At 37.6% G+C, this 25,643-nt stretch overlaps 2 protein-coding genes across 12 annotated transcripts in view; one reads left to right on the top strand and one right to left on the bottom strand.

Annotated features, from left to right (window-relative positions):
• Positions 1-1,861: 1,861 nt before the first annotated feature.
• On the bottom strand, positions 1,862-20,653 carry TXLNG (taxilin gamma). Of its 2 annotated transcripts, none has more exons than XM_026674958.2 (10): positions 20,350-20,653; positions 16,713-17,020; positions 16,233-16,324; positions 14,154-14,324; positions 10,321-10,515; positions 9,811-9,930; positions 9,383-9,457; positions 7,297-7,389; positions 5,514-5,609; positions 1,862-4,957 (listed from the first exon to the last, which is right to left on the bottom strand). In XM_026674958.2, exons 2-10 carry the CDS (start codon positions 16,924-16,926, stop codon positions 4,631-4,633), a joined length of 1,383 nt encoding a protein of 460 aa, XP_026530743.1. In that variant the 5' UTR covers positions 16,927-17,020; positions 20,350-20,653; the 3' UTR covers positions 1,862-4,630. The 2 variants fall into 2 exon arrangements, with proteins under 2 accessions (XP_026530743.1, XP_026530747.1); XM_026674962.2 differs by lacking the exon at positions 20,350-20,653 and adding an exon at positions 17,477-17,537.
• A 108-nt stretch (positions 20,654-20,761) lies between these two features.
• CTPS2 (CTP synthase 2) overlaps positions 20,762-25,643 on the top strand; it is a 158,264-nt gene continuing 153,382 nt past the window's right edge. For 9 of the 10 annotated variants that reach the window (XM_087966983.1, XM_087966978.1, XM_087966981.1 and 6 more), the window contains exon 1: positions 20,762-20,875. Coding sequence is in view for 7 of the 10 variants with exons in the window: in XM_087966978.1 (XP_087823104.1) it covers positions 20,808-20,875 (68 nt within the window). In the remaining 3 variants the exon portion in view is untranslated. Of the gene's footprint in view, positions 20,876-22,208; positions 22,324-25,643 lie in introns of all 10 variants that reach the window. The other variant, XM_087966980.1, reaches the window with a different exon arrangement.

Here is a 25,643-nt window from a genome sequence, read left to right on the forward strand (position 1 = left end):
AGGTTCTAGAGAACCACAGTATCTACATAATACTCTGTCCTTAGCCTTTTTATGTATGGATATTTAAATATACATACTTTGAGCTTTTTAAAATTATATTGCCAGAAAACTGGCCATATTTACTAGAGTGTACTTAAAGTTAATAATTTTCTTAGCATTTGTATTCAAGATCATTTTTTTCAAAGTGAGCCCATGTAATCAAGCATGTAAGTACGCAACAGAGAATTTTAGTTACAATCAGATAAAATTTGAACTGTCTCCTTTCTTCATAAGCCATAAGAATGATAGATCTTACCAAACCTGATGAAAATGAGCACTCTTACATTTATTTTCAACAAACTGGCTATAATTCCTTGCTTTTTCTGGTTTTCTCTTAGCAATAACTATGAACTTAGAATGGTTTCCTAGGAACTTGTATGGAAACAGATACTCTTCTAGATAACCAGCTGTATATCTATAGAAAGTCTGAATTTTCTTGCAAATTCAAATGTGAGAAAAACATATGGAGCCATTTTAAAGATAAGAGGAATTGCTGAATTATATATTGCTAACTTTTATATGGACACGGTTTGGTTTATCACATCCAATTGTCTCCTTTCTGGCTGAAAGAAAAATAAGGAAACATTTTGTTTTTCCTTTAAGCAGTGACAAGATGGCAGAAATTAGCATCTTGCAACCTTCTACATCACCTTCTAGAATCTAGATCTTTTACAATGTAGTCTACATAAAAACATTTGGATTCAATATAACAGAGTAAGAAGTTAATTTCTTGTGCTGTATTTTATCTAAACACATTTTGCTAAACATAACACCAAGGTTATAAGCCTTCATGGTTATGGCAAATGCTTTTTGACCTGAAATTTTCTTTTGCTACTGAATACATCTATTTAGGAACTTTAGGCCTGATGTTTTATTAGCAGAGTTATCTTCCTAAACCCAATTTCCAAAGTTTGAAGACTACACTAGATTTTCTGCTACATTATAACGGGACTAGATATGCTAAGCCCAGGCAGTGCAATTTACATATTTGGTTTTCTTCCCACTTTCATCATGAGTGAAAAAAAGATAAAACAAAATCATAATCCAGACAAGGCATAAGAGTGGCAAAGCAATGTTTTGTTTCATCTTTTTGTTCCATATTTGTTTTTGTTGTATATATAAAAAAATCATGGCAAGAAATAGGGGCAGATTCAATATTTCAAAAGATGAATTTATATTCCTTAGAAATGTTAAAATATTTAAAAACATGAAAAACTACACTGAAAAAGTAATGATTTTAAATGAATGTGTTTGCTTTTGTCTCACATTTATACAAGACATAAATATTTCAAATTAAACTGTCTTAACCATTGGAAATGCATTTTCCTCTTCGATTCACTGCACCTGATCTAGAAGTGCCCATCTTTGATTCATACTGAAAGCGAAGCTTATTAAGCTAAGGAAAATACTCTGCTACATACTCTTTTGCATGGTAGAAGTTGCACATTTTAACACATCTCTCTATTTCTTACCATATGCATAGCTAATTTAGAGGGGTATGTTCATTGGACTGCTGAAGCTTATCTCAGAAGCAATATAGGCTATATAAACTTTAGAGGTCTTAGGCTGTAAGGTCCTTAGTAACATTAGGAATCATAACATCTTACATCATTATCTGTAGGAGACATTTTTCCACTGAGGCCCTCTAAGAGTTTTAATTTCTATTCTAACTTTGATACCAAACCAGAGACACAAAACTGAATGTCATTACAATTAAGGCATTTTAACTCAAGCAATATGATCACACATCTGTGGACAAATTTAATATTGAGAAAAACAAAGCCAATCTTAATTTAGAATAAAAGACACAGAGTCTAATATATTAAGCACACATATTTACTTAATCTACACAGAACGGAGTAGATTTCAGTTTCACATTAGTGAAAAATTTCTACAAAATGTTCCTGAAAAGCAAAAACCAAGAGTGCCTATTTAGTCAGCATTTTTCATGGGTATGGGTTGCAATAATAAAGCAGCGTTCAGCACAAGCTAAAGTTCTGCATCACTTTTCACAGTTATTTCCATCTATGGTCTGAAGAGGTAGATTTTCTGTAACACCTGAGAATTGAACTGCAACAAAACCAGGTGTAAGAATAGAATGGAATAGAAAGATACAGCCCTAAAATGTGCATGTATATACTTATATTCCAAATAATTCTACGGCTTAGCTATTTACTGAGTATCTGAAGCCAAATCACACAACAGTAAAAATTGTGCACCCCCTATACTGAACACACTGGATGCAAATCAACTGCAGGTATAAAGTACTGGATGGTATAAGCAATAGCTTTCAGTGTTTATAAGCACATGATTATCAATTTACACACAGCTAGCTGCCTATAATAAGCATGAGCTGTACAACTAAAGTACATTGAACAAATCAGCAGAAAAATGGCAGTGCAGTTTACCACTTTATGGCAAGAGACAAGTAATGTGCTTGTCCTGTACTAGCCCTCTATTGTTCAATGCATGGAATGTCTTGAGACTTTAAACAAAACCCTAATTTAGACTGAAGAAAAGGTTGAAGAAAAAAATGCACGAGCAAGTTTTCTTTTTGAAAAGCTGTCATTATTTCAATAGCTTCATTTTATGCATTTATAATTGCAACTGGTTAAAAAAACACCTACTTTTGTCTATAATTAGGTCAATTGTAGACCCAGATAAAACTAATCAATATATAGTACCTATGAGGGAATATCTTTGCAGTTTTTACTTTCAACATGCATTTGTTCCACTAGCCAATTTCTCAGCTGTTTTGCACTGTTCTACAAGCTCAAAGTGTTTGCACTTCTAGCTGTAGATTTGTTTGATGAAAGATTCTCTAGTCTCTCTTATGCTTATGACAACGTAGTTGGGCTTTGTATTTTCCACTATACGTCAACTACTTACCTTACAGAATTTGGAATTCATACAAAAGAAAATGCAAACACATTTTAAGAAACAAAATACAAGTGGCCAGTTTCCAATTCAGGACTTTCCAAGTCTACTATGAATGTCAACTGTTTTTGCTTAAAAGTATAAATATCCCAAAAGTGTTCTTCAATCTTTGTTTCAATTAGGATATTGTATATTGTAATAGGTAAAAAGGGTAATACATCAGTAAAGCTTAAATTCAAATAATTTGCAACTAAACTGTAAGAAGAGTACACAAGCAGATAAAGAGAGAATTTATCAATAATGTGCTTAAATAAGAAAAGCTTCAAGAAAGTGAATCTAAACTAGGTACCAGAATTCAGTATTTTTTACATTTCTCCAAATAGAACAACTAGAAAGCTGATACATGTAGGCAGAGTTAACAGCAGCTTGTAACCTAGCAGCACTCTTTTGGTCCCTCTTTTCTTTAAAAAAAAATCAGATCATGGGAGATACCTAAACTTTTGCAACTGACCTACATTCATAATTCTAACCATAGTACAAAAAGTGGAGTCTTGTATGCTGTGCATTTATTAGCAACATAAATACTGAAGTGCCAATTCCAGGTAACTTAGATATCAGAAGGCACTTCCATTTATGTATATGTTTGTCTAGTTAAGACTTTTCATTTTACAAAAGTAATGTTTGAGACCAGAATGTTTTCCTGTATTTTGGATTAGATAAATTATATAATTTATACACTTTATCATGGACAGACCAGTTTTTATAAGAATGTGTATCCTGTGAAATATACACTTTAGGATTTCCCGTACTGAGTGTAGTTCATTGCATTCTTAAGTGATGATGCATTTATATATGTTCACTATTTCACACTAATAAGTAGGATCAAATCAAAAGAATTCCCAGAAAACCCTGCCTCCATAGATTATATATTTTGATCTAGCAACCACTAACTAAAATCTTGTTGCATTTAATAAGCTGCAACTATGACAGTAGTTTTTATATTACAGCTCATTTTTAAAAAAATCATTGCGACAAAAGTAGTGCATTCAAAATACATCCAGATTTAAGTTAGTGGCTATTTAGACAAATTATCCGTAGTTTGTTTTCTGCCTTAATTCCTTCAATATAACAGAAAGGACAACAGTTATTTAATTTATACTGACTATCAGACAATCCTGAGAAATATGAATTGTACACCCTGTTTTTCCAGTTGCAAAGTTAAAGCATAGTTGTAGGCAAGTTAGCAGCTACACTAAACCCTGTAAGATTTTTCTTATCAGTATGGCCAGTCACACACCAAATTGTATTTTACTGGACTGCTTGGTAATCTCACCTCATCTTTAAATTTTAATTTACTACACAGATTTAAGTTCAATCAAACACTGATCAAAGTTGTTCCCTTAACATGATGACAAAATTATGTGGGTCTTAGATGATACAGTAATGCATTACTGGATAAGAAAACACTGCATGCATCCTTAATGGGGTTCTTTTGTAAAAAAAAATGCAAATGTGCAATACAGTTGTGGATTCTTTTTATAGATAAGCTATTCAAAGCTGCTATGCAGCTTCCTGTACCAGGCAAATTCTGTTCTGTTTTAAGAAAATACAGATATGGTAGAAAAAGTAAGAAAATTTTCACCACAAAACTAATAGTTACCACCACCAGTTAAAGTTATACACAAAATATATCTCTTAATACAGTGTTTATATTTTAATCAACAAAATCTGTGGTAGGAATGGAAACCAAATTGACAGTCTTTTCAGAGCCTTCGTTTGCCACTCTTGTTTCAATATCTGGTTGGATTCCTTCTTGTTCTTTATTAATAGAAATTTCCAGCTTCTCATGAGAGTTGAGCATGCATGATTGCAATACAGGTATAGCTAGATCCACATCTGCTTCTCTTGAAGAAACCTGTTCTTTAAGAATTTCCACCTTCTCGTTTAACTCATTTCTTTCTGTTTGAAGAGCTCTACATAGCTTTTCCAAACGCTCCAGTTTTATTTGGAAACCTTTGTATTCTTTGTCTTTAATTGTTTTCTGTAATAAACAAGATAGCATAGAAGATTCAGATTAATCTTACACAATATATTTCAAAACTGTTAAAACAGCCAATGACAAAACTACAAAAAATTTTCATGGTCACTCTTTTACTGACCAGTTACGGCTTCAGAATCTGTAATGTGAGGGGACCACAATTCCAATTCTTTTTTCTTGGTGTATTAAGTTCTATTTTCCCATGTAAAGGTCTCCTTCTCTAATCTGAAGAGCCTATTGCAACCCTCACTCACTAGATGGTTTAAATAAAAGTGATATACAACTTATTTTGTACAAACAAAAACACTTTGCGTTTTTCTGATTATTGAAAACATTCAGATACAAACAAAATACATTTTTATTATGAAGATGGTGACATCTTTTTATGGAACATAGCATTAGCAAAATTTCAGTTTAAAATATAACCAAACCCTGTAAATTATATTATATTCTTTGAAATACTGTTTGAAAATTCAGTAACTTTTAAGTTTCATCTAGTCTAGTTCAGACTATAAAATAAGAATGTAAAAGTAGCAATTTTTTGGAAACTTATACTCACTTCTTCAGCCATTTGCAAAAGAGCCTTGTTGTTGTTTTCCCATTTTGTACGCCACACGACTATTTCTTTTTCCAGTTTTTTTATTTTTTTGGTCATCTGAAATTAATTGCACTGATTGTTAGCAAGTTGCTGGCAATGAACATTTTAATCGACTGTTTCTCAGATTGCCCAGTCTTTTGAGATTAAATCTCATTTTTATTTTAAAAAGATTAATTGCATTTCTTTCACAAGATTCAAAACACATAATCATTTTACAAACAAAAATAAATGGTCTGAGAACCCAGATAATTTATAGCAAATGTTAAGACAATTGTGTGACAAAATCAGTACCATGGTTCAAAAAATTAACCCAAGATTGAGATAATTGGGTGAATGAATGCAAGTTGCACATAAATGGCAAAAAACAGAACAAGTAGATGAATTTGTATAGTTTGATAATTATTTTTTTTACTAAAGATAGGAAAGAAAATAAGATGTTCAATTTACATAGAAAGATAGTCAGTAGAATGTTATCTGTTGCAAGAAATGAATATTTATCGAAATAATTAAAAATAGCTGTGATGACTCCCCAGATGCTTCTCCTGATGTCAGTTCAGAGGAAGGTAAAGCAGTTCCAGCATTTCTGGAGCGGAGTTGGTTAATGGCTCCAAGCAGCCATCTGACAGGGATTTGGCTCAAGCATAGCTGCAGCAGGACAGTCCTGAGGCTTCAGGTGGAGTAAACATGCAGCTGCAGCTGATCAGCGATAAGGAAGAAGAACTGCCTTCTACACATAGGGCACAGGAACACATAGAACACATAGGGCACAGGAAAGGTAGGAGTAAAGAAGGTCAGCCAGATTACTTATGAGGAGAAAGCCTTGACCTTTTTGATGGGCTGGACCAGAAGCTGGCTATTTAGCACAGCACATAGATAGAAGCGATGCTGGGAACAACATGTACATTTCTAGCTGTGTGTTTTCTGGTCATGTGATTCTTGCCTTGCTTTGGATTGACACTGTGACTTGAATTGTGCCTTGTGAACCCTCTTGTATTGTGGATTTAATTTTGCCTTGTGGGTTTACTTTGAGATTGGGAAACTTTCAAGTACCTTGTGGACTCACTGGCCACTGCTCTGTGAACTAGCATTGGTCTGCTTGTGGTTGGACTTAATTGGGATAGTTCTGGTTTTCTAGTGAAGAGAGTTGCAGGGGAATATTAATAAACCCACTAAACCACAGTTATGTGTGTGTGATTGGGACATCACAATAATTTGATATTGTACTGTATTGAAGATTATGCTTCTGTATAGGCTCTATGGAACTGAGACGTAAAAGGCTCTATGTCAGGAGAGACATAAAAAATAATGCATGGGAACTAGGTACTTCAATAAGTGTGATAAAACAAGAAGTGATGAGAGTCTTAAATGAATGGGTGCTGAATGAATGTGAATATGTATTTAATAGAAAAGTGAATGCCCATCATTTTTAGGGAAAATGCAGGAGACTGCACAGGAATGAAATGTATAAAGTTAAAATGCATGGAATGAGAAAAGGAATGAAAAAAATGAGTGATGGAATGGATCTTAAAAACAGGTGAGATGCTTAAAAAACTCAAGGCAATGCATGAAGCACTGTTTGGATAAGGTGGAAGCAAACACAATTTCCAAGGAGAGAAGATTCAGTTGGATATATCTGCCATTCCCTGAAGTAAATTCCACTGAGGTTTATTTATCAATTAATGCATAGACAAATCAGAAACAATACACATTTTTCTTACGGCAAATAGATAAGAAAATAAAATACCTTTTCCATTTCTTGTCTGAAAGTTGTGAAAAGTTCATTACTTTTTGCCATAGTTGTCTGGAATTCCTCAAATTTATCCATGTAAAGAGAAAGCTAAAAGTAACAATGTTTAAATCTAATTTAGAGACATAATTTAGAATTATTTACATAATAATTACACTAGTTATTCATTACATATAATGTCATGTAGAAAATAGCAAAATAAAATAAAATAAAAAATAAAAGCTGATTTTGTCATGTGAAGACTTACATTGTCTAGATCTGTGATGGCGAACCTGTGGCACCCAGAGCCATTTGTGTGTGCATGCGAGCCCCAGCCAAATTTACCTGCACTGTGCATTCATGTGCCTCCCAGCTGATTTTCGGCCCGTTTGAGGCCATTTTCGCCCTCCTGAAGGCTTGAGGGAAGCTTCTGCAGCCTCGGGAGGCTGAAAAATGGGCCTTCCGGAAATACCGGAAGTGCCGAAACAGGCCCGTTTTCGGCCTCCCAAAGATGAAGAGTCTTTCCTCAAGCCTCCGGGAGGGCAAAAATGGCTTCCCCCAGGCCCCAAAGGTCCTCCAGAGGCTGAAAACAGGAACTTCCGGTATTTCTGGAAGGCCCATTTTTCGGCCTCCCGAGACAGCAGAGGCTTCCCTTGAGCCTCGGGAGGGCGAAAATGGCTTCAAACGGGCTGAAAATCAGCTGGGAGGCACGCACATGCACAGTGCAGGTAAAGGGGTGGGGCGGGGGTGTTGCGGGTGCATGCGCAGGGGGCGGGGCGCATTGCATTCTGAGTGCCAGCACGCGCACATGCTATCACGCCCTTTCAGCACACCACAACAAAAAGGTTCACCATCTCTGGTCTAGATTGATTTAAAGACCCAGTTAGCTTTCAAAAGATAAAAGCTGAGGTACAAGTTTCTATAATAAGATTACGTCAAAATAACAACACTTAAAACACTGTTATTATGAAACAAATTTCCACCCATATGCACTTTCATTCCAATCCAAATGCATGCTATCACAATGTTATACTATAACCATTAAAAATGACTACTGTATTAGTTGAGATAAATGAATTAAAATGGATTTAAATAGTATAGAATTTCTAGCTCTATTTTATATTATGAGAACTTAAAATACAAATTTTAACTTCGTAAAAACTTGTATATATTATCTTAAACACATCCTCTTATCTGCACTGATTAATATTTTTACTTTATTTTTTTATTTTCCCCAAAATAATTTGAATATTGGTTGTACAATAAATTTATAACAAAATAACAAAACACAAGTATAGGAAAGTTTTGTACAACTAGTGGCTTGCTTTTTGGGCAGTTTCTTTATATTGACTATATATTTACTTTAGGATAAATACTGTAGGGGTGTTGGTTAGAATAAGGGAACAAAGAAATAAAGGAACAAGAGAACTAAGTGTTAACAAAAGAAATGAAGACATGAATAATTTTGTAGGGGCATTTAGACTTTAGCTAAACAATAAAAGAATAAAGATTAATCCTGTGGACTTTCAAGAAAGGTTTAAAATGTGTTCTTATAAATGGGTTTATCACATTATTTTTAGAAATTAATCTGATATAGTATTTAAGCAAAAATACTACATAGCAGCATGAATAAAATAGAGTTACCTTGTGAAAAAAAATGCTCTGTCATATCAAGACAAATTGGCATACATTTGAAAGGCATTACGATATAATTGTACATTTTGTATATAAGTTGTGTATTTATGCTCATTATAATAAAGTTCTTTTCAATCTGCGTTGTCTATGAAATCAGCCAGTAAATATACATATTTTAAATGGCTTGCAACAACTTGAATTACCTTGGAGGTAAGATTACCTATATAGATTTCAGGGTTACAGAAGCAATTTCCAGTTAATGTAGCTTCAAACTATAGCAACAGTGGGTGACTACTATCTGGTGACTGACACTGAGGTTAAATTCTTTGGGAAAAAATTGCCTAATTATTGTATTCCTTTCCCAAAGAATTGTTTTAGACTTTCAATATGATTTAATAATTTCAATTTTAAGAAACTTTCATTTAACAGATTAATAGCTAAGCTACTAATCACAATTTAAATTGGTTACCTGCTGTTTTAATTGGGCTTCTTGCTGCTTCATCTGTTCACATTTGTGTCTAGATTCGGTAGCTTCTTTTAACAGCTGAGGACAAAGAAAATATTTTCTGTCTAGAATACTTTAATATCAGGAAAGATTATACTTTTGATATTCACACACTTATGTAAAATTGTACATGTAGCTTGGAAAATGCAATAGGGCCAACAGGCATAGAGCTGCATACACGAACCATATTATACACTGTATTATTAAAGTTATCTTGCAACAATGTGCTGCATACAATTTAAGAACCCATTAATCTACATAGCCTACTGACAATACAATAAAAAACCAAACATATTTTTAGCTTGTTCTAATAATAATAAAAAGTCTAAACATGATATTGTAACAACTTACTAAATAATTCTTTCATCTTAAACTTTCTTAAAAACACTTACAAAATCTTTCTCCCTCTGATGTTTTTCTTCAGCTTCTTTTATAAGCTGTGTAGTCTGCTGAAGCTTGGCATCCACCAGTTGTTGTTGAAGTTCTTTATGCTTGAAGACTTTATCCATGTGCTAGAGAAAAGCATAACTGCAATCAAACTAAAAACCAAAAATTTAATGTCGAGTAAATGTTTCATAAGCTAGTTTTCTTTTGTGTGCCCTCTCCTTCAATCATGGTGTCTTCTTGAATTAACTAACATGATCTTCATTATTTATAATGAACCATGCTCAACTGGAAAACATGTAAGTGATTTGGATGTTGCACCAGACTTTGGAAGGCATAAGCTAACATCAATAAGCATGGATGCTGAATGGATAATGTTAGGCCAATTCTTCACCTAAATGATCTCTGTAGATTAAGTTTATTCCCTAAACTTGTTCCTTAACATTGGGGAGATATTTTTTGAGGTTTTATTGTGAGTATTATAGCGTAATGAAATATTATTAGAATGGTTTACTTACTTCTTCTCGAAGTGCATACTGTTCCACAAGTTTCTTCAGTTTTTCTCCTAGTTCAATATTTTCTTGGCGGAGTTTTGCATTGTGTACACCATGCTGTTCTAGCTGTGCCTGAATTTCATTTAATGTAATCTGGAAATGTACTGTTGCTTCTTTACGTCTCTCTTCCTCTTCACGGGCTTGTTGCATATTTTCTTCCTTTTGCCCAGAGATTAAAATCCACTTATAAACATGTTTTTTAGTTAGATTTTGGCTAACAGTAAAAAAAAAAAAAATGCAACCCAGCTTCATCTTAACATATCAAAATGTTACAATTATACTGATTTTCAAATTCTTTTATCACTTCATCTGAAAAATATGTATGAAGACTGATTTGTTTTCAGAACCAATACATTAAAAGTTCTGATTGCAACTGGGGCATCATTTTTATAAGGCTTCCAAAGTATAAATATCGTAATAGTGGACTTGAACTTGGAAAAGAAAGCTGCTTATAAATAACTTAATTTCAAATTAGAATTGCTTCTGATGAAAGTCAGCAGAGAAACTAGTAGGTGACCATGTCTTTCAGAGTTGGTTGTTGCTATGCAATGAAGGACCAACTGTTTCTAACTTGAAGTCAATTTGTTGAACCTTGTGCCCTACACACGACATGTTCCTGATATGAACCAGACAAACATGAAAAATCATAATCGTACAGTATCACTTTTACAATATCACACAGGCCGAGTACTCTTGATAATATCTTCATAAACAATTTAAATGAAGTAATTGTAGGGCAGGGGTGGGATTCATTTTTTTTTACTACCGGTTTTGTGGGCATGGCAGGGGAAAGATACTGTAAAATCTCCAGTCAGAGGTGGTATTTGCAGTTTCTCCAAACTACTCAAAATTTCCACTACCGGTTCTCCGGAACTGGTTAGAACCTGCTGAATACCACCTCTGTTGTAGGGGATGCATAAAATTTGCAGATGACACCAAGCTGGCAGGAATAGCCAATACACCTAGAAAGATAGATTCACGATCAACAAGGATTTTGACAAACTCAAACACTGAATCCTATCTAACAAAATGAAATTCAATGGTGAGAAAAATAAGGTTTTATACTTAGGCAAGAAAAAACAAATGCACAGGTATAGGTCACTGATAACTAACCTTTCCGTCCTTGCGTGCCAAGTGTGCGTGCGCATGCGTGCCAGCACCCATAAGGCAATGCATGCGGGGCCCCGCATGGCCCCTGTGCATGCATGCGGTCCCGTGTGTCGCGCGCCTGTGCGCATGACCCCCATGCGCAATGCACATTTCTGCACATGCTTGTGCAACCCCCATTTGCAATGCGCGTCTGCACCTGCCGCACTTCTCCTGCTGCCTCCACCCCCCGCACATGCACAGCAGCTACCCGACGATCAGCTGGCGGGAGGGCGGCACACGCGCCTTCACAGTGGACCTGCTCTGGGGTGACGGCTCGTGTGCTGGCAGAGATGGCTCTGCGTGCCACTTCCGGCATTCATGCCATAGGTTAGCCATCACAGGAATAGGTGGTATCTTGCTCAACAGCAGTCACTGTGAGAAGGACCTAGTAGTTCTGGACAACCATTTAAATGTGAGTCAACAGTGTGCTGCAGCTGCCAAAAAAGCCAATGCAGTCGTAGGCTATATTAACAAAGGGATAGAATCAAGATCACATGAAGCTTAATTACACTTTATAATGCTTAGGAAAGATGTTGAGACTCTAGAAAGAGTGCCAAGAGCAGCAACAAAGATGATGAAGTGGCTGGAAGCTAAAACATAGGAAGAATGATTGCAGTAATTGGGTGTTGCCTAGTTTAGTGAAAAGGACAACTGGGGTGACATGATAGCAATGTTTCAAAATGAGGGGCTGACACAAAGAACATGGGGTCAACCTAGTCTCCAAAGAATCTGAAGGCAGGACAAGAAACAACAAATGAAAACTATGAAGGAGAGAAGAAACCTAGAACCAAGGAGAAACTTCCTGACAGTGAGAGCAATTAAACATTGGAGCAGTTTGCCTCCAGAAGCTGTAGGGGCTTCATCACTGGAGATTTTTAAGAAGAGATTGGACAGCCATTTGTCTGAAAATATAGTCTCCTGCTTGGCTGGGGTGGGGATTAGATTGGAGGACTTCTAACTCTTATTATTCTGTTTTATTATTATTTCTATGATCTTGTGTATCCATCTCATCAAGCCCAAAGAAAGTCTGGAATAGTATAAGATCTCTTACCATTGGTAGGGGTTGGACGAGAAGACCATCTAGGTCCAATCCAACCCTATTATTCTATGTTTTATTCTATGTTCTAATTATTAGGTAATGGAAGATCTAAATCAGATTATTTCAGCAACAGTGAAATAGAATCTATTAGAAAGTTAAATTTCCATAGAAAATAAGAACAGAACACTAGTTTCATTGAAATTAAAAGCAATAATACTATGAAGAATCCTTCTCTGATACTACCCATGTTTCCCCCCAAAATAAGACCTTGTCTTATATTTTTCGCCACAAAAAAGGCACCAGTCTTATTTTCAGGGATGTCATCCACGGACTAACCTCATTGCATGCATCGCCCCGGCCTCCTTTTTGCTGTCCGAGGCCTTTAGGAACTTCTTCTTCTGCGGCCAGCAAGGCTTTCCAGATCGATCCGGAGCTTTGTTATCAGCTACAGAGGCCTTCAAGAAAGTTTTGCTAGCCTTGCTGGCTGCAAAAGAAATGGGCTGGCAAGGCAGGTGTCGGGGTGTGCGAGTCCTGGCTACAACTGTCCAAAGGTAAGTAGTAGGTCAGCTCCACCACCCCCATCCCCACCCAGCTTAATTTTTACCTGTGCACTCTGGAGTGGGCGGGATCTTAATTGCGCTTATTTTGGGGGTTAGGGCTTATATTGAACACACGTGTAAAAATCAAGCTAGGACTTACTTTCAGGGTAGGTCATATTTTCAGGGAAACATGGTATCGCATGGCTAGTTTAGAGTGTATTGTATTACAGTTTTAAAACTTTTCAAAAGTTCACAGTTTAAAAGTTGTTTTTTAAGAGATTTTTTAAAGCATCATTTATTTAACTGTACATGTTTACAAATTTCCATTTATTTAACTATACTTTAAAAATTGCGTTTTTTAAAGACTTCCTCACTTCAGAATACTTTTTAACCAAGAGAAGCAAATAAAGCAATTTGATGAACATAATTAAGGTGATTTATAAATCAGTGATGTCTGCATGAGTCATATATGGAACAAGACATGGCCTAATGTTACAAACCAAGAACCATTTTAATGAGATATAATTTGGGGAAAGATCGGTGAAAGAAATGAAACTCCAAGTAAAGCACTAGAGTAACAGGGAAAGAACCAACTTCTGTAAGTGGTGGTTTACTATTAAACATTTATAATAACTAGGAAAAAAAGAACAAAGGTACCTCAATATTCATTTTTAAAATGTGAACTGAAGATGAAATATTTATTCATAGGAATTAAAAATATGGATATAATGCTTTTTCTAATTGCCTCATGATAGATTAAATCAAATATTCAAATAACAAGATCATGGTATCCCAATTCCTACAGTGACAATTTGCTAGTAAATAGAGGAAAACAGGATCAAGAAAGAATGGGCAACTTGGAATAGGCAGCTCTACATCTTTACCACTCTGAAAAGACACCTGACTAAAATATATCCCAAACAAAAAATAACAAACCTATCTAGGATAGTCATCCTCTTCACTTAGTCCCATTTTGTTACAACTCCAAAATATTACATATCCAGGCCTTTTCTTTTTTGAAGAGAACTATTTATTTCAGTTTTATTGATGTATTACTGCAGAAAACTAACCTTGAGAGTCTTATTATGCCGTTGTAATTCTCGACACAGAGATTCCAGTTTGCTACGTGCAAGAATTGCTTTGCTATGTTCACTTTGCAGGTGCACTTTCTCTTTTACAACCTGTGCTTGTTTCTTTTGCAGCATCTTCATTTGTCTCTGAACATTTCGGCTCTCCTCTAGCTAAATGAAAAAAAGAGAGAAAATACATATTTGAATTCAGTTATGTTTAAAGAGAATATTTAACTTCTAGTATTCCAATTTGAGACCTAATATGTGCATTTGAAATTGTTAGTTTTCTAACTGGCAGTTATCTATCCTTAGTCTGTAACCTAACACTCAGGATAAAGCAAAAATCAATTCATTCCATTAATTGAGCTCTTAATACACATATCTTTATTATGGTAACATTGGCATCTTTTGCTATTCTCCCAAATAATAAACTTTAATTACAGTTTTAAAATGTCCCTTTTGTATGTCAAGTATATATTTAAAATATTTAAAGGATCTTCTGCTAGGATACCAAAGAAAAAGATCTGCTATGCATGCACATATATGTATAACAATAACAAAACAATGGCACTGAGTTACTGGTTCAAGCAAAGACACTCCTTTATGCCAATACACTTTGTGAAGATACCTGTGCAGAAAGTAGCACATTTGTTAGAGGTTAGTTCACTTTTTAAATTATGAAGATATTAAATAACTTCAGCTCCATGCTTTGCCAATCCTAGATTGTCCTGTCATTCAGATACCAGGATCTTTTTCATCAGCTTCTACAGCTGACTTTTATCAGAGTCAAAAAATCTTATTCACATAACATGGTGTGGTGAAAGCTAAGTCACACTCTCTGTTCAGAGCTCTAAGTTTCTATTAATCTGTTAGTCCTAAAGGTGCTTTTTCAAAAGGCAACTAGACTTCCCCCCCCCAAAAAAAGTTGCCTTTTGAAAAAGCACCTCTGGGATGGATAAGGATATGCAAACAGAAATTAAATCCAGACAAGATATAGGTGCTACTGGTAAGTAGGAAAGTAGATTCAGAGACTAAAATGCAACTGGGGCAGTTGTCTGCTAATGGGGCTAAATACCAAGTTCACATGTTACATGTATTGAAAGTTGCACTGGTTAATGATTGATAATTGGACACCACTGAAGATGTTGCTATGGCCCTTTAAAACCATAAGTATCTGAGGGTCTGACAAGCTGGGGGGCTACCCTTCCTTGTTCCAATATTTGAGGGGCTGCCACAAAGAAGAGGGGGCCAACCCATTTACCAAAGCACCAGAAGGCAAGACAAGGAACAATGGATGGAAGAAGTAACCTATAACTAAGGAGAAATTTTCTAACAATGAGAACAATTAATGAGTGGAACAGCTTGACTTCATACGTTGTGGCCGCTCCATCACTGGAGGCTTTAAGAAGATACTGACAGACATTTGTCTGGAATGGTGTAGGGTCTCCTGCTTGAGCAGGGTTGGACTAGAAGACCTCCAAGGTCCCTTCCAATTCAGTTATTCTGATTTCTGGCCTTTTAGATTAGAGTATGATCTAATCTATTGTAGATTATATAAAGAACTAGAGCATATCATTTTTCAAAAGACCAGGATAGGCAAAATAATTTCTTGATCATTAAAGGAAGATACTGGGTCCTAAAGATATGATATGCTATCTGATGCATTACATTAGCCAATAAACACTTGGTAATTGCTTTTAGTTTGTTATTTTTTCCTTCCAGATGACTAATTTTGCATTATTTTTATTATTAAATGCTCTAAGTAATCAAGATGTACTAGACAAATTCCAGGAAATCTGTCTGTTAGGTATATTCTTGACAGATTTAATTTGCAGTTGCTTGTATAAAGTCAAGCTTCCACTCAGTTATGTGGAATTATGAGATAGGACAATATGACAGTGGTTTGCTAATGATTCTTTGATTTCCCAGCTTATTCTATTCTATGAGTCTATTCTATGGGCTTTCCTGGCGTTATCCTATTAAAATATTAGCTAGATTTAATCCTGCTTAGTTTGTCCAGCTTCAGTCAAGGTCAATTATGCTATCCATGTTTATAATATTAAATCTAAAATATATTACCAGATCAGCATATTTCTTGCAGAGTGCTGCTAGTTTTTCTTCTGGAGTAGCAAGTGTGTTTAAAGCTTGCATAAGTAACAATACTTCTTTTCCTATGGGCCAAGAAAATATCATAGCAGCATGGTTAGAATATTGACAATAAAAAAATGTAAAATATGAGGAAATTTCAGCCAAAGCAACATTTTCCTATAAGACAATGTGAGAATGGGCATCAACAACCTCTGAATAATTACAGTATAAAGACATTGGGTGCAAGTACTGGTTTCCATACAAAAAAACCATTTTACCTACAAGGTTTAGGAATGTACAGAGGCAGCTAGCAAAGCACTATATATTTAACTATCAAAACTGAATTTAATAAGGTTCAATAAAATATTTGAGTTTTAAGACATATAGCTATTAAGAGCATGGGAGTTTTAAATATGTAATAAAGACAATATGTTCAACCTTAAAAATGTATGTTTCAATGGCAATAAGTACCTAAAGTTTTTTCTTTGTTTTTCTCATTTTCTGAGTCTTGCTGGCCATCAGGTGGGTCAATACGGGTTTCTTCTCTCCCTGGAGTCTCCTCCCGCAACTCTTGGGTACAATAGTCTTTCCCCACCAGCTTTCTGTTTTTGGAAATGTAATCTTCTACCTCCTGTGCATCTTCATTTTCTCTGCTCTCACAGTCAGTTTCTGCTTGCTGCAGCATTGTATTTGTAGTATGCTTGCTGTTCTCCAATTGATCCTAGTTGCCAATTCCAAAACTCACAAATCTTTGATTTTTCCACAGTAATCAACTCACACTGGGAAGAGAAATATACTCAAAATTATTAAAGAAAACAACCGCATTATTTTAAGCTTTCGAGGCACCTAAAAGAATAGGCATGTTTCACCAACAAACTGCGCATGTTTAGACGGGAGGGCAATGATAAGCAGATGCCATGGGAGCAATCGCACTCCTTGTTGACAATCGCACTCCTAGGACAATGCCGTGAGCTTACTTGGAGACAAGTCTCCTTAATTTTATTGCTTCAACGTTTAGAATTGTGCCGGAAGGGGAAAAAAACCGACAGGAGCTCCATCCGATTATGATCAAACCGGCTCCCCTTCCCGCTCTGAAGAGCTCATGTGAGAAGCGGCACGGTGGGATAACCAGACCCCTCCCTCTCAGCCAAACGCCGGGCTCTTGCCCAGGTATGGAGGGGGAGAAAGACGAGACTGAAGAAGTAGGCTACCAAGAAAGCGTCTACTATAGCTACCTCCTCTGCCAAGAAGCCGAACTGCGAGACCGGAAGTTTAGCGAAGCGGATTAGAACGACGCGCAAAGGAACTTCCGGTCTCTTCCGCCCAAAGACCCGGCTGTGGGTAAAACAACCGCCCCCCCTCCCGGCCAGGAGGTGAACGCGGACGGGTTCGCGCTGTGCCCGACTGACTACCTATTCCCATCTCTGCGGAGAAAGCGCGTGACAAGGGAACGCGGGAAACCGAAGCGACGGCATATTGTTATTCGCTCCTTGATTTTTAAAAGCCACGAACTAATAATGTTTGCTCGCTACACTTTGCCCTACAATCACCGTGTTCGGTTGCTACCGATTGATTCTCCTCTGTGTCGCCGACAACGGAATTCAGTTGGGTTGAATTTCTAGCCCCCAAAAACGTGTGCTATGACAAGGTGAAGGTTTTAATTGACTTTAATATTAATAATGAATATTCAATATTTACTTAAACATTAATATTTAAGTCAATTAAATATTGCTGGCAATTCTATAGGAATTATATTTACATATTTGCATATTTATTCTGAAAAAAAGATGACAGGGATTCACTCCTATGTTCAGGCCCATAAAAAGATTCAATAGGGAAGATGACCAATGTTTCATTGCCACAGAAAGTCCAGAAATAATGGATGTAAGATAGAGCTACCTAGATCTTGGTGAATGAAAAGGAAATTTTCCCAGAAACGAAAATATTACAAGACTGGGGTGGTATACCTCTGAATATTGTGGATTCTTCATTTCTGATTGTTTTTTTTTTTTTAAATAGCCACAAGGATGTTTTTCCTCCCTGCACATTTCAGACAGTTGGACTAGACCACCCTAGTGGTCCCTTTAAATTCCTGTTCTAAAATTCGATAAGTGAACATCTTAGGGAAATGGTGTGTGTGTGTGTGTACGCATGTGTACACACTAAATTTCACTAAGATGTTCAGTTACAGAATCTTAGAATATCTCCCAAAATTTAGATTTCTACTTTTTAAAACAGAAAAGTTTAGAGTTGAGTGATAAGAGAAAGGCTAGACAACAAATTGTATTTCTGATGAAAGCTTGTTGCCCTCCCCAAGCCTATGAATTTTATTCATGAGTGATTATGTTTGAGGGCTGCAATATCAGGGAGAATTTGTGCTGTAAATAATGGCCACATACAAAACCATTCTTCAAATAGAGAATGTATGTAGCACAGAGTTGCAGTGTGGAGTCTCTGGTGTTGACCTTAGTTGGTTGCAAATGTTTCACTCAACTAGGTAATAGTACTAGATAGCATGGAGTTTACTCTCTATTTACATAGTTTCAGGGGTCTTCAAACTTGACAGCTTTTAGACTTGTGGACTCAACTTCCAGAATTCCTCCTCCAGTTATGTTAGCTCAGGAATTCTGGGAGTTGAAGTACACAAGTCTTAAACTTGCCAAGTTTGAAGACCCTTGTTATATATATAGTAAGTTGCCCTGTCAGTGTTGGTGGGGATATGGTTTCCTCCTTCCTAGTTCAATACCCTAATCAAAGAACTACCAATGAAGGATCCCTTCCCCATCATTACAGGTAGGGTAAGCTACTGTATATAAACAGGAATTAAATCCCACACTTGCAGGACTCATGATGTTACATAGTCAAATAATGAAACATTTGCCACCAACCACGCAAGCAAGTTTGGAGAATACCATGGACTCTTAACAGGTGTCATTTGTTAACCATCATTAACAAAAGAAGCCGTGACCTATTTTTTACATATAGGTTTTCTTGGTTGGACTTTTCCAACATTCTCCATGCATGAGATGTTTTGTGAGGGAATGAAATACAGCAATGCCAGAGACATAGAAAATTCTCCCTCAAGGAGCAACAACCATATTTAACTTTCTACTTCACTCTGGACTACTCATTTAAAGGAAGCATGTCACTTATTTGTCCCTTCTGGATATTGTGGCCAAGGTCACCACTTACATAAAGTTTACCTATAGAAAGAAAAGAGTGAATGGAACAGTGTGGGTGTGCTCTTCAATGGTCAATTCTTGAGATTGTTCTGCTCAGAGAAAAATGAATAGGCAAATGCCATTGCTTTTTATTGCCCCTGTGGGCCTAGTTCTATTTGCCACCATGCCCAGAAGGGATGAGTCGGAAAAGAATTGTTGCTATTTGGTTGCAGGTTCTCATTTCCACAAGCAGAACTCAAGACAACCAGATAATGTAGAGATCTTAGGGAATTTTCTAACTAGGGTTCTTCCTCCCTGTACTTTTACTAGCTCTTCTGGTTGGCAGAAGAAAGGAGAAGTTTACTCCTTGACAACTTCTTTTCCTTGACAAACTTGATTTTTCTTTCAAAATAAAAAAGCAAGAAGCAAACCTCTTCAAAATTGGTAAGCCACAAGCAGCCTGTCTTTCCAGGTAACAAGCGCCTCTCTCCCCTCCTGTATTTAAGAGGTCGCACACAATTGACTCATCAGTTCTTGGCGGTGCAGCAGTAACAACCTGGATTTCGCACGAGGAGACTATAGTGATCAAAAGCGGATGCGGCAGAATCGACAACATTTATAAATGAGAAGTTCCCGGCAAAGGGACATAGAGAGCATCGAGTATAACAGAGCGACTCGCGATTCGATATCCTCCACATGTTCTCGCCCCGCTCCCTGAAGAGCACGACAGCAAGTGCACATGGTCCCCGAGACTTTCCAATCCTTTTTCTCCTACGGATTCTCCCAGGAGGATGTGGCTATAAGCCATCCCTGCTCCGGTGCGGCATTCTCCCAAGGGGGATATAAAGACATTGCAGAAATACCTTCCCAAACTGCAACTGTAGCACACCATCTGCAACTGGAGCCCTTCTCTCCCCCAAAGTGGGAAAGAAAACACAATATTTTACCTTTGAATAGTCCCGTATCAACCCGTAGGGCCGCCGCCTCCTCCTCCTCCTTTCCTTCAGACGGCTCTGGCTCAGCAGTCAGTCTGGCCTTCGCGGCAGCACTACCTTAAACACACGCTGGGCCGGCTCTGCGCGCCGCCATAACGTGAATATGGCATCCAAACAAGTCGGCCCGCACCGGAAGCCCTCTATGTCAACCTGGCCTCAGCCAATCACTAGAAGCTTTTCTCTGCATCCGGGGTTTGCCTTTACTCCGAATAAAGCACAGCCATGGGAGTAGCTTGGAACTACAACTCCCAGTGTTGATGAGGCAGCCGCGTAGCCGGCTCGGAGATCACAAATAACTTTCGCTTTTCCCTCAGGTCGCGATCTCTTCCCGACGCTTCATGGGATTTGTAGTTTTTTTTGTTGTGTTTTCTTCTCGAGCATGCGATGGCGGCGGCGACGGCTGGAAGCGAATGTTTCCTACAAGGTGCCTTTGGCTTTTAAGGCGCTCTCTCAGAGAAATTCAACACAGTAGAGTAGGGTGAGTCTTCTTAAGTTCGAGATTCTTTGTAAACGCCGTCCTGGCCCTTAGGAGGCATGTAGCACAGATTGGTGTGTGAAGCACTTGTTTCCAAAAGATATTTCAGTCGTCGCACCACGTGAAAGAACTAGTGGACTTTATGAAACAATTACTCCTGCCCTGTTCGCGGCTAGAGTTGGGATAGGCTGGTAGCTACATTATACTTATAACAGCAGTGGAGCTTTTCCCAGTCCGCATCTATCTTCCACAATATATGTATTGTTGGTGTTCACTTGGTTTTCCAAGTTAGGAGGGGAATGATTCTTACCCTACATCCTGCTTGGTACATTCAGAAGCTCTTTCAAGGTGAAAAAAAAAATATTTACCCAATATCCTTCGCTGGAACGCGTTTTAATATTGTGAACTTAGTTGAAATATTGTTAAGTCTGCAATAAATAATGGTTATTGTGCTACGTGTGAGCATGTAACAATGTTTTACAGTTAAGAGACAGCATTAATAAATACTTAGCAATATTCCAGTTAAACTCAGATGACATTTGTTAAAATGACGTGTTCATAATTGTGAATGCAAGTCGTATATTAGATTGTAGAGGTAAAAGTAGAATTCTAGTAGAGGTAAGTCTGCCATTTTCTATTAAAAACAACACCCTAGGCGATCTGGTTAATTTTGTAGGAGTCCACTCAATCATCTATTATAGCTGTGCTACAAATTACTCGGTTACAGCTGAGTGTAGCATGAAGTCTACTAGCTAATATATATATAGTGTATTGTATGAACCCAGAATCATGGGTAACTTGTGTAAATGTTGGTTAGCTAAGCATGTCATATGAACATAGTAATATTTGCTTCAGTAAGCAATGCAAGATATCATTACAGAATCTTAAAATCTTCATTGGGTTTACAGTTGGTTTTTTTATTGCACCCAATCAGTTATAAGATCTTAGCTGGCATCATTTGGCTTTCTTACTGAGGAGTGTGGTTCAGCAAGATTTTATTTGGCAGGAAAATGGGAAGTTAGATGATTGTAAGAAAGATGAAGTAGAGAAAGTAATATGCAGATTATTGAAAGTTAAATGTACTTTATTGAAAGTGGAGAACTGGTTAAAAGGTTGTAAGACTGTTTCCTAGTATGATTTAATTGCTTATTGTACATTATTATTATTATTATTATTATTATTATTATTATTATTATTATTATGTGTTGTACCTTATGATTCTTGACTCTTGGCAAATGTATCTTTTCTTTTATGTATACTGAGAGCATTTGCATTAAGACAAATTCCTTCCGTGTCCAATCACACTTGGCCAGTATTCTGTTCTATTCTATTTTAGACTGTAAGTGCATAAATCCGTGATGGCAAACCTATGGCATGCAGAGCCACTTCTGCCGGCACGCAAGAGATCGCCTGGAAGAGCCCCATTGCGCACGCCGACAGCCGATTGTCGGGTATCTGGCATGCATGCATGTGGGCCGGGAGTGCACAGGAGATGCATGTTCATGCACAGAGACACACAATATGTGGGGGGGCTTGTGCACATGCGCAAAGATGTGCAGCATGCGCAGGGTCACATGCACAGGGGCTGTGGGGTGGCCCAGCGCGCATTGCACAGGAGCCGAAAAAGGTTAGCCACCACTGGCATAGATGAAATATGGATCTGGATCTGGATTGGATTAGAAAGTGGAAAATTCTTGGGCTATTTTACAAATATGAGGATGGCAAATTGTGTGGCCCTATTGTAAATGGAGGTGTCCACAGGAAGATGAAAAGGAGAGTGTAGGCTGCCATACTTGTGCAAAAAGAACATTGATCTGGTACAGGAGCCTGATGCCAGCTTTGATCTTCTGAGAGTGATATTTCTAGGGGTTCAATGAGAGACAACCTCAAAGGCAAGGAGTAGAAAGAGGCTGGTGTAATTGGCTGAATGAGAGAGTTGATGTTACAGAGTATCTTCAGCTTCAGTGCATGGTCAGAAATGGTCAAGTGACTAAGGAGTTCCTAGAACAGATAAATGATAAAGGACTTGGATTATCAGAGATGTATAGGTCAGAATCTATAAATCAGGGAAACTGTGAGAAAGTTTCACAGCTCCCTCTAGTGAGAGAACAGAGGGTAAAGGATTCTCTTCATAACATGTCATGTTTTTTAGTGAAATTTTAAGGTTTGAGGACAATGGCAGTATTTGTTTTAGGAATAGGAATGTGCTAATCAGGAATAATAGTTCTGAATAGTTGTGAATAGAGTAATAATTATTTTGTGGTACGTGTGAAAACCAAGCTAGGCCTGCAGAAGTATCTTTTATATGACAAGTACTAATGAAATGTTTGGTTTGAGGGCCCTTTGGAAATTGGGGTAGGATAGGGCAAAGGTTATTAGGTCAGATATACTTATTAATGAAAGTCTGTTCAAAGACACTTGCCTCACCATGCTCAAATGGCTAAGTCAGGGCTGTCAAACTTGTGGCCTGCGGGCTGGATGCGTCATGTGCTGGCCACACCCATGCCTAGTTTAGTGAAGGGAGAAAAAGTTGCAATATAGCATGTGATGACACTGCGATGACATGAGTTTGACACCCCTGGGATAAGAATTTGACACGAGTTTAACACCCCTGGGATAAGTTATCAAATGCCTTGGTCTCCAATTGCTACTGGTAAATGTAAAGTCTATTCACAATCAGACTACATCCATCTATTACATGGTAAAGGATGAATAAGCTTGTAGTATATTACTTAGAACTGGCTGGGCAAAAATGATAAGTATGCCTGACAGAATATGCTACCCAGGTTTCTGGTCATGCAACAATTTTGATGCCGACTCTTGACTGGTGGCCTTTCCAGGAAACATGAACTTGGTTAGGAAAGGATAAATAAGATAATGCAACTGAATGCTATCAGAATGATTTTGCAGGTTTTCTTCTATTGATAATTTCTTAGATTTGGGTGTAGGTTGGACTGTTCAAGTGAGGTGATGGGAATGCTCTGAAATTCTTTTGGGCATGTGAAACCTGATAAGGTGTATGGGATTTTCTAAAGCAGTGGGCACCAACCAGTGGTCTGGGGACCACTGGTGGTCCGTGAGAAAATGTTGGTGGTCTGCAGAGAAATGTCACCCCCAAAGCACCCCCCAAAGCAATTAATCTAGGCTGCGCGGGAAGACAAGGCTGTGCCCCCCACATGGCCCACGGGAAGACAAGGCTTGCATCGCTTGCATTGCGAACAACGCGAGGTAGTGAGGGGAGGGGGGAAAGGGCGGAGGGCGGAAACTTGCCCCTGGCCACCTGGCTGCTTCTTTCTTCTTCTGCTTTTGGCTGCACGAAGGAAAGCAACAAAAGTCTTTCTTTCTCTCCCCCAAATTCCACCAGAAATGAGTCTTTGGGACCCTGCAAGGCATCCTGCTCCAAGAGGCTGCACCAGCAATGACTCATTTCTGGCGGAGTTTGGGAGAGAGAAAGAAAGACTTCTGCTTCTGTTGCTTTTCTTGCATGAAGCCAAGTGTCTCTGTCTCTCTCTCCCTGCCTCCCTCCCTCCCTCCCTCCCTCCCCTTGAGAATAGAGCTGGAGACAGTATCCTGCGATCCCAAATAAAGAATGATTGATCGGTAGGAAAACAGGGTGGGGAATTTTCCTGCAGACTTTTTTGGGATTTTCTCTGATCCACCGGATTTAAAATTATGAGTTTGATGGTCCCTGAGGTCGAAAAGGTTGGCGACCCCTGTTCTAAAGTATGAGTTCTGCCACCTGGGACACCATTTTACAGTGTTATTTAATAATTATACAGAATCTCTAGGAGAGGTCATCTCTCCGTTTATAGAGTACTGTATTCGGAAGCTTCAACTATGCTGTGACTGGCACTGGTTATTCAGCACATCACCACACTGGTGTATGACTTACATTGACTTCTGCTGTGCTTCTGGATGCAATTCAAGGTGTTATTAGTTTTAAAGCCCTTCATGGCTTGGGACCAGTGAACTTATGGGACCATCCCATCTCAAGTCTCTACCTGATCCAGCAAAAGGTGCATGTTCATTGACTAAGGAGTATTGGCTGGAGGGGAGAGCTGTTTCTGTAAAGGCACCACTTTTAAGCATCATTTATCCTGATATTGGATTGGACTGGTGGTGGTATTCTACCAGTTTGGCCCGTTTTGGCGTACTGGTAGCACTGAAAATCAGCTGACAGAGAACCAGTTCGCTCCGGGTCTCTCCGATGTTCTGCAGTTGGGCCCACCTGCCCGGCCCTGCTCTTAGGTCCTTTTTAACCTCTCAGCTGTTTGACGCTATTTCAATAACTAATGGGCTATTTGAAAAAAAATATGTATAGCATTTGATAACAGTCTCATATACAGCTCATTTTTAAGACCGAAACTCCTATAATCTCTGATGATTAACCATACTGCCTAGTGGGAATCTTGCTCCCTGAAGAGAAAAAAGTAGCTGAGAGTGCTATAAAATTGCCCTTAATATTGTCCTTAAAAGTATCCATTGTTACTATTAATACAGGTTAAAGAATGTTTAAACTCTAGCTTTAGCTAGTAAATATTGTATGATCTTCAACATTTTATGTTCTGGAAATTATATTTTCTAATTTATAGCGTGATGACATGTTTTCTAATTTATAGTGTGACTGTTCTCAACTTATGATTGTTATCCTTATATATTTGTAGATGCAATTACAGTCTTTTTTGAATTCTCATGAGTACTGGGGTTTGGATAAAAGATTACATTATTTATTATTTCAAAGAATCAAGTTATTGGCTACATTGAAACTGTT

Source organism: Notechis scutatus, chromosome 5 (assembly GCF_049901735.1).
Source record: "Notechis scutatus isolate UNSWTSFEM ecotype Mainland chromosome 5, rNotScu1.2, whole genome shotgun sequence".
Classification (NCBI taxonomy): domain Eukaryota; kingdom Metazoa; phylum Chordata; class Lepidosauria; order Squamata; family Elapidae; genus Notechis; species Notechis scutatus.

Excerpts from the sequence above, each read along its gene's own strand:
- TXLNG (XM_026674958.2), bottom strand. The coding sequence starts at position 16,926 with ATGCTGCAGCAAGCAGAAACTGACTGTGAGAGCAGAGAAAATGAAGAT. Across the intron at positions 14,325-16,232 it reads GCAAGAAATATGCTGATCTG|CTAGAGGAGAGCCGAAATGT; the intron begins GTAATATATTTT and ends TTTTTCATTTAG. Across the intron at positions 9,931-10,320 it reads AGTATGCACTTCGAGAAGAA|CACATGGATAAAGTCTTCAA; the intron begins GTAAGTAAACCA and ends GCTTTTCTCTAG.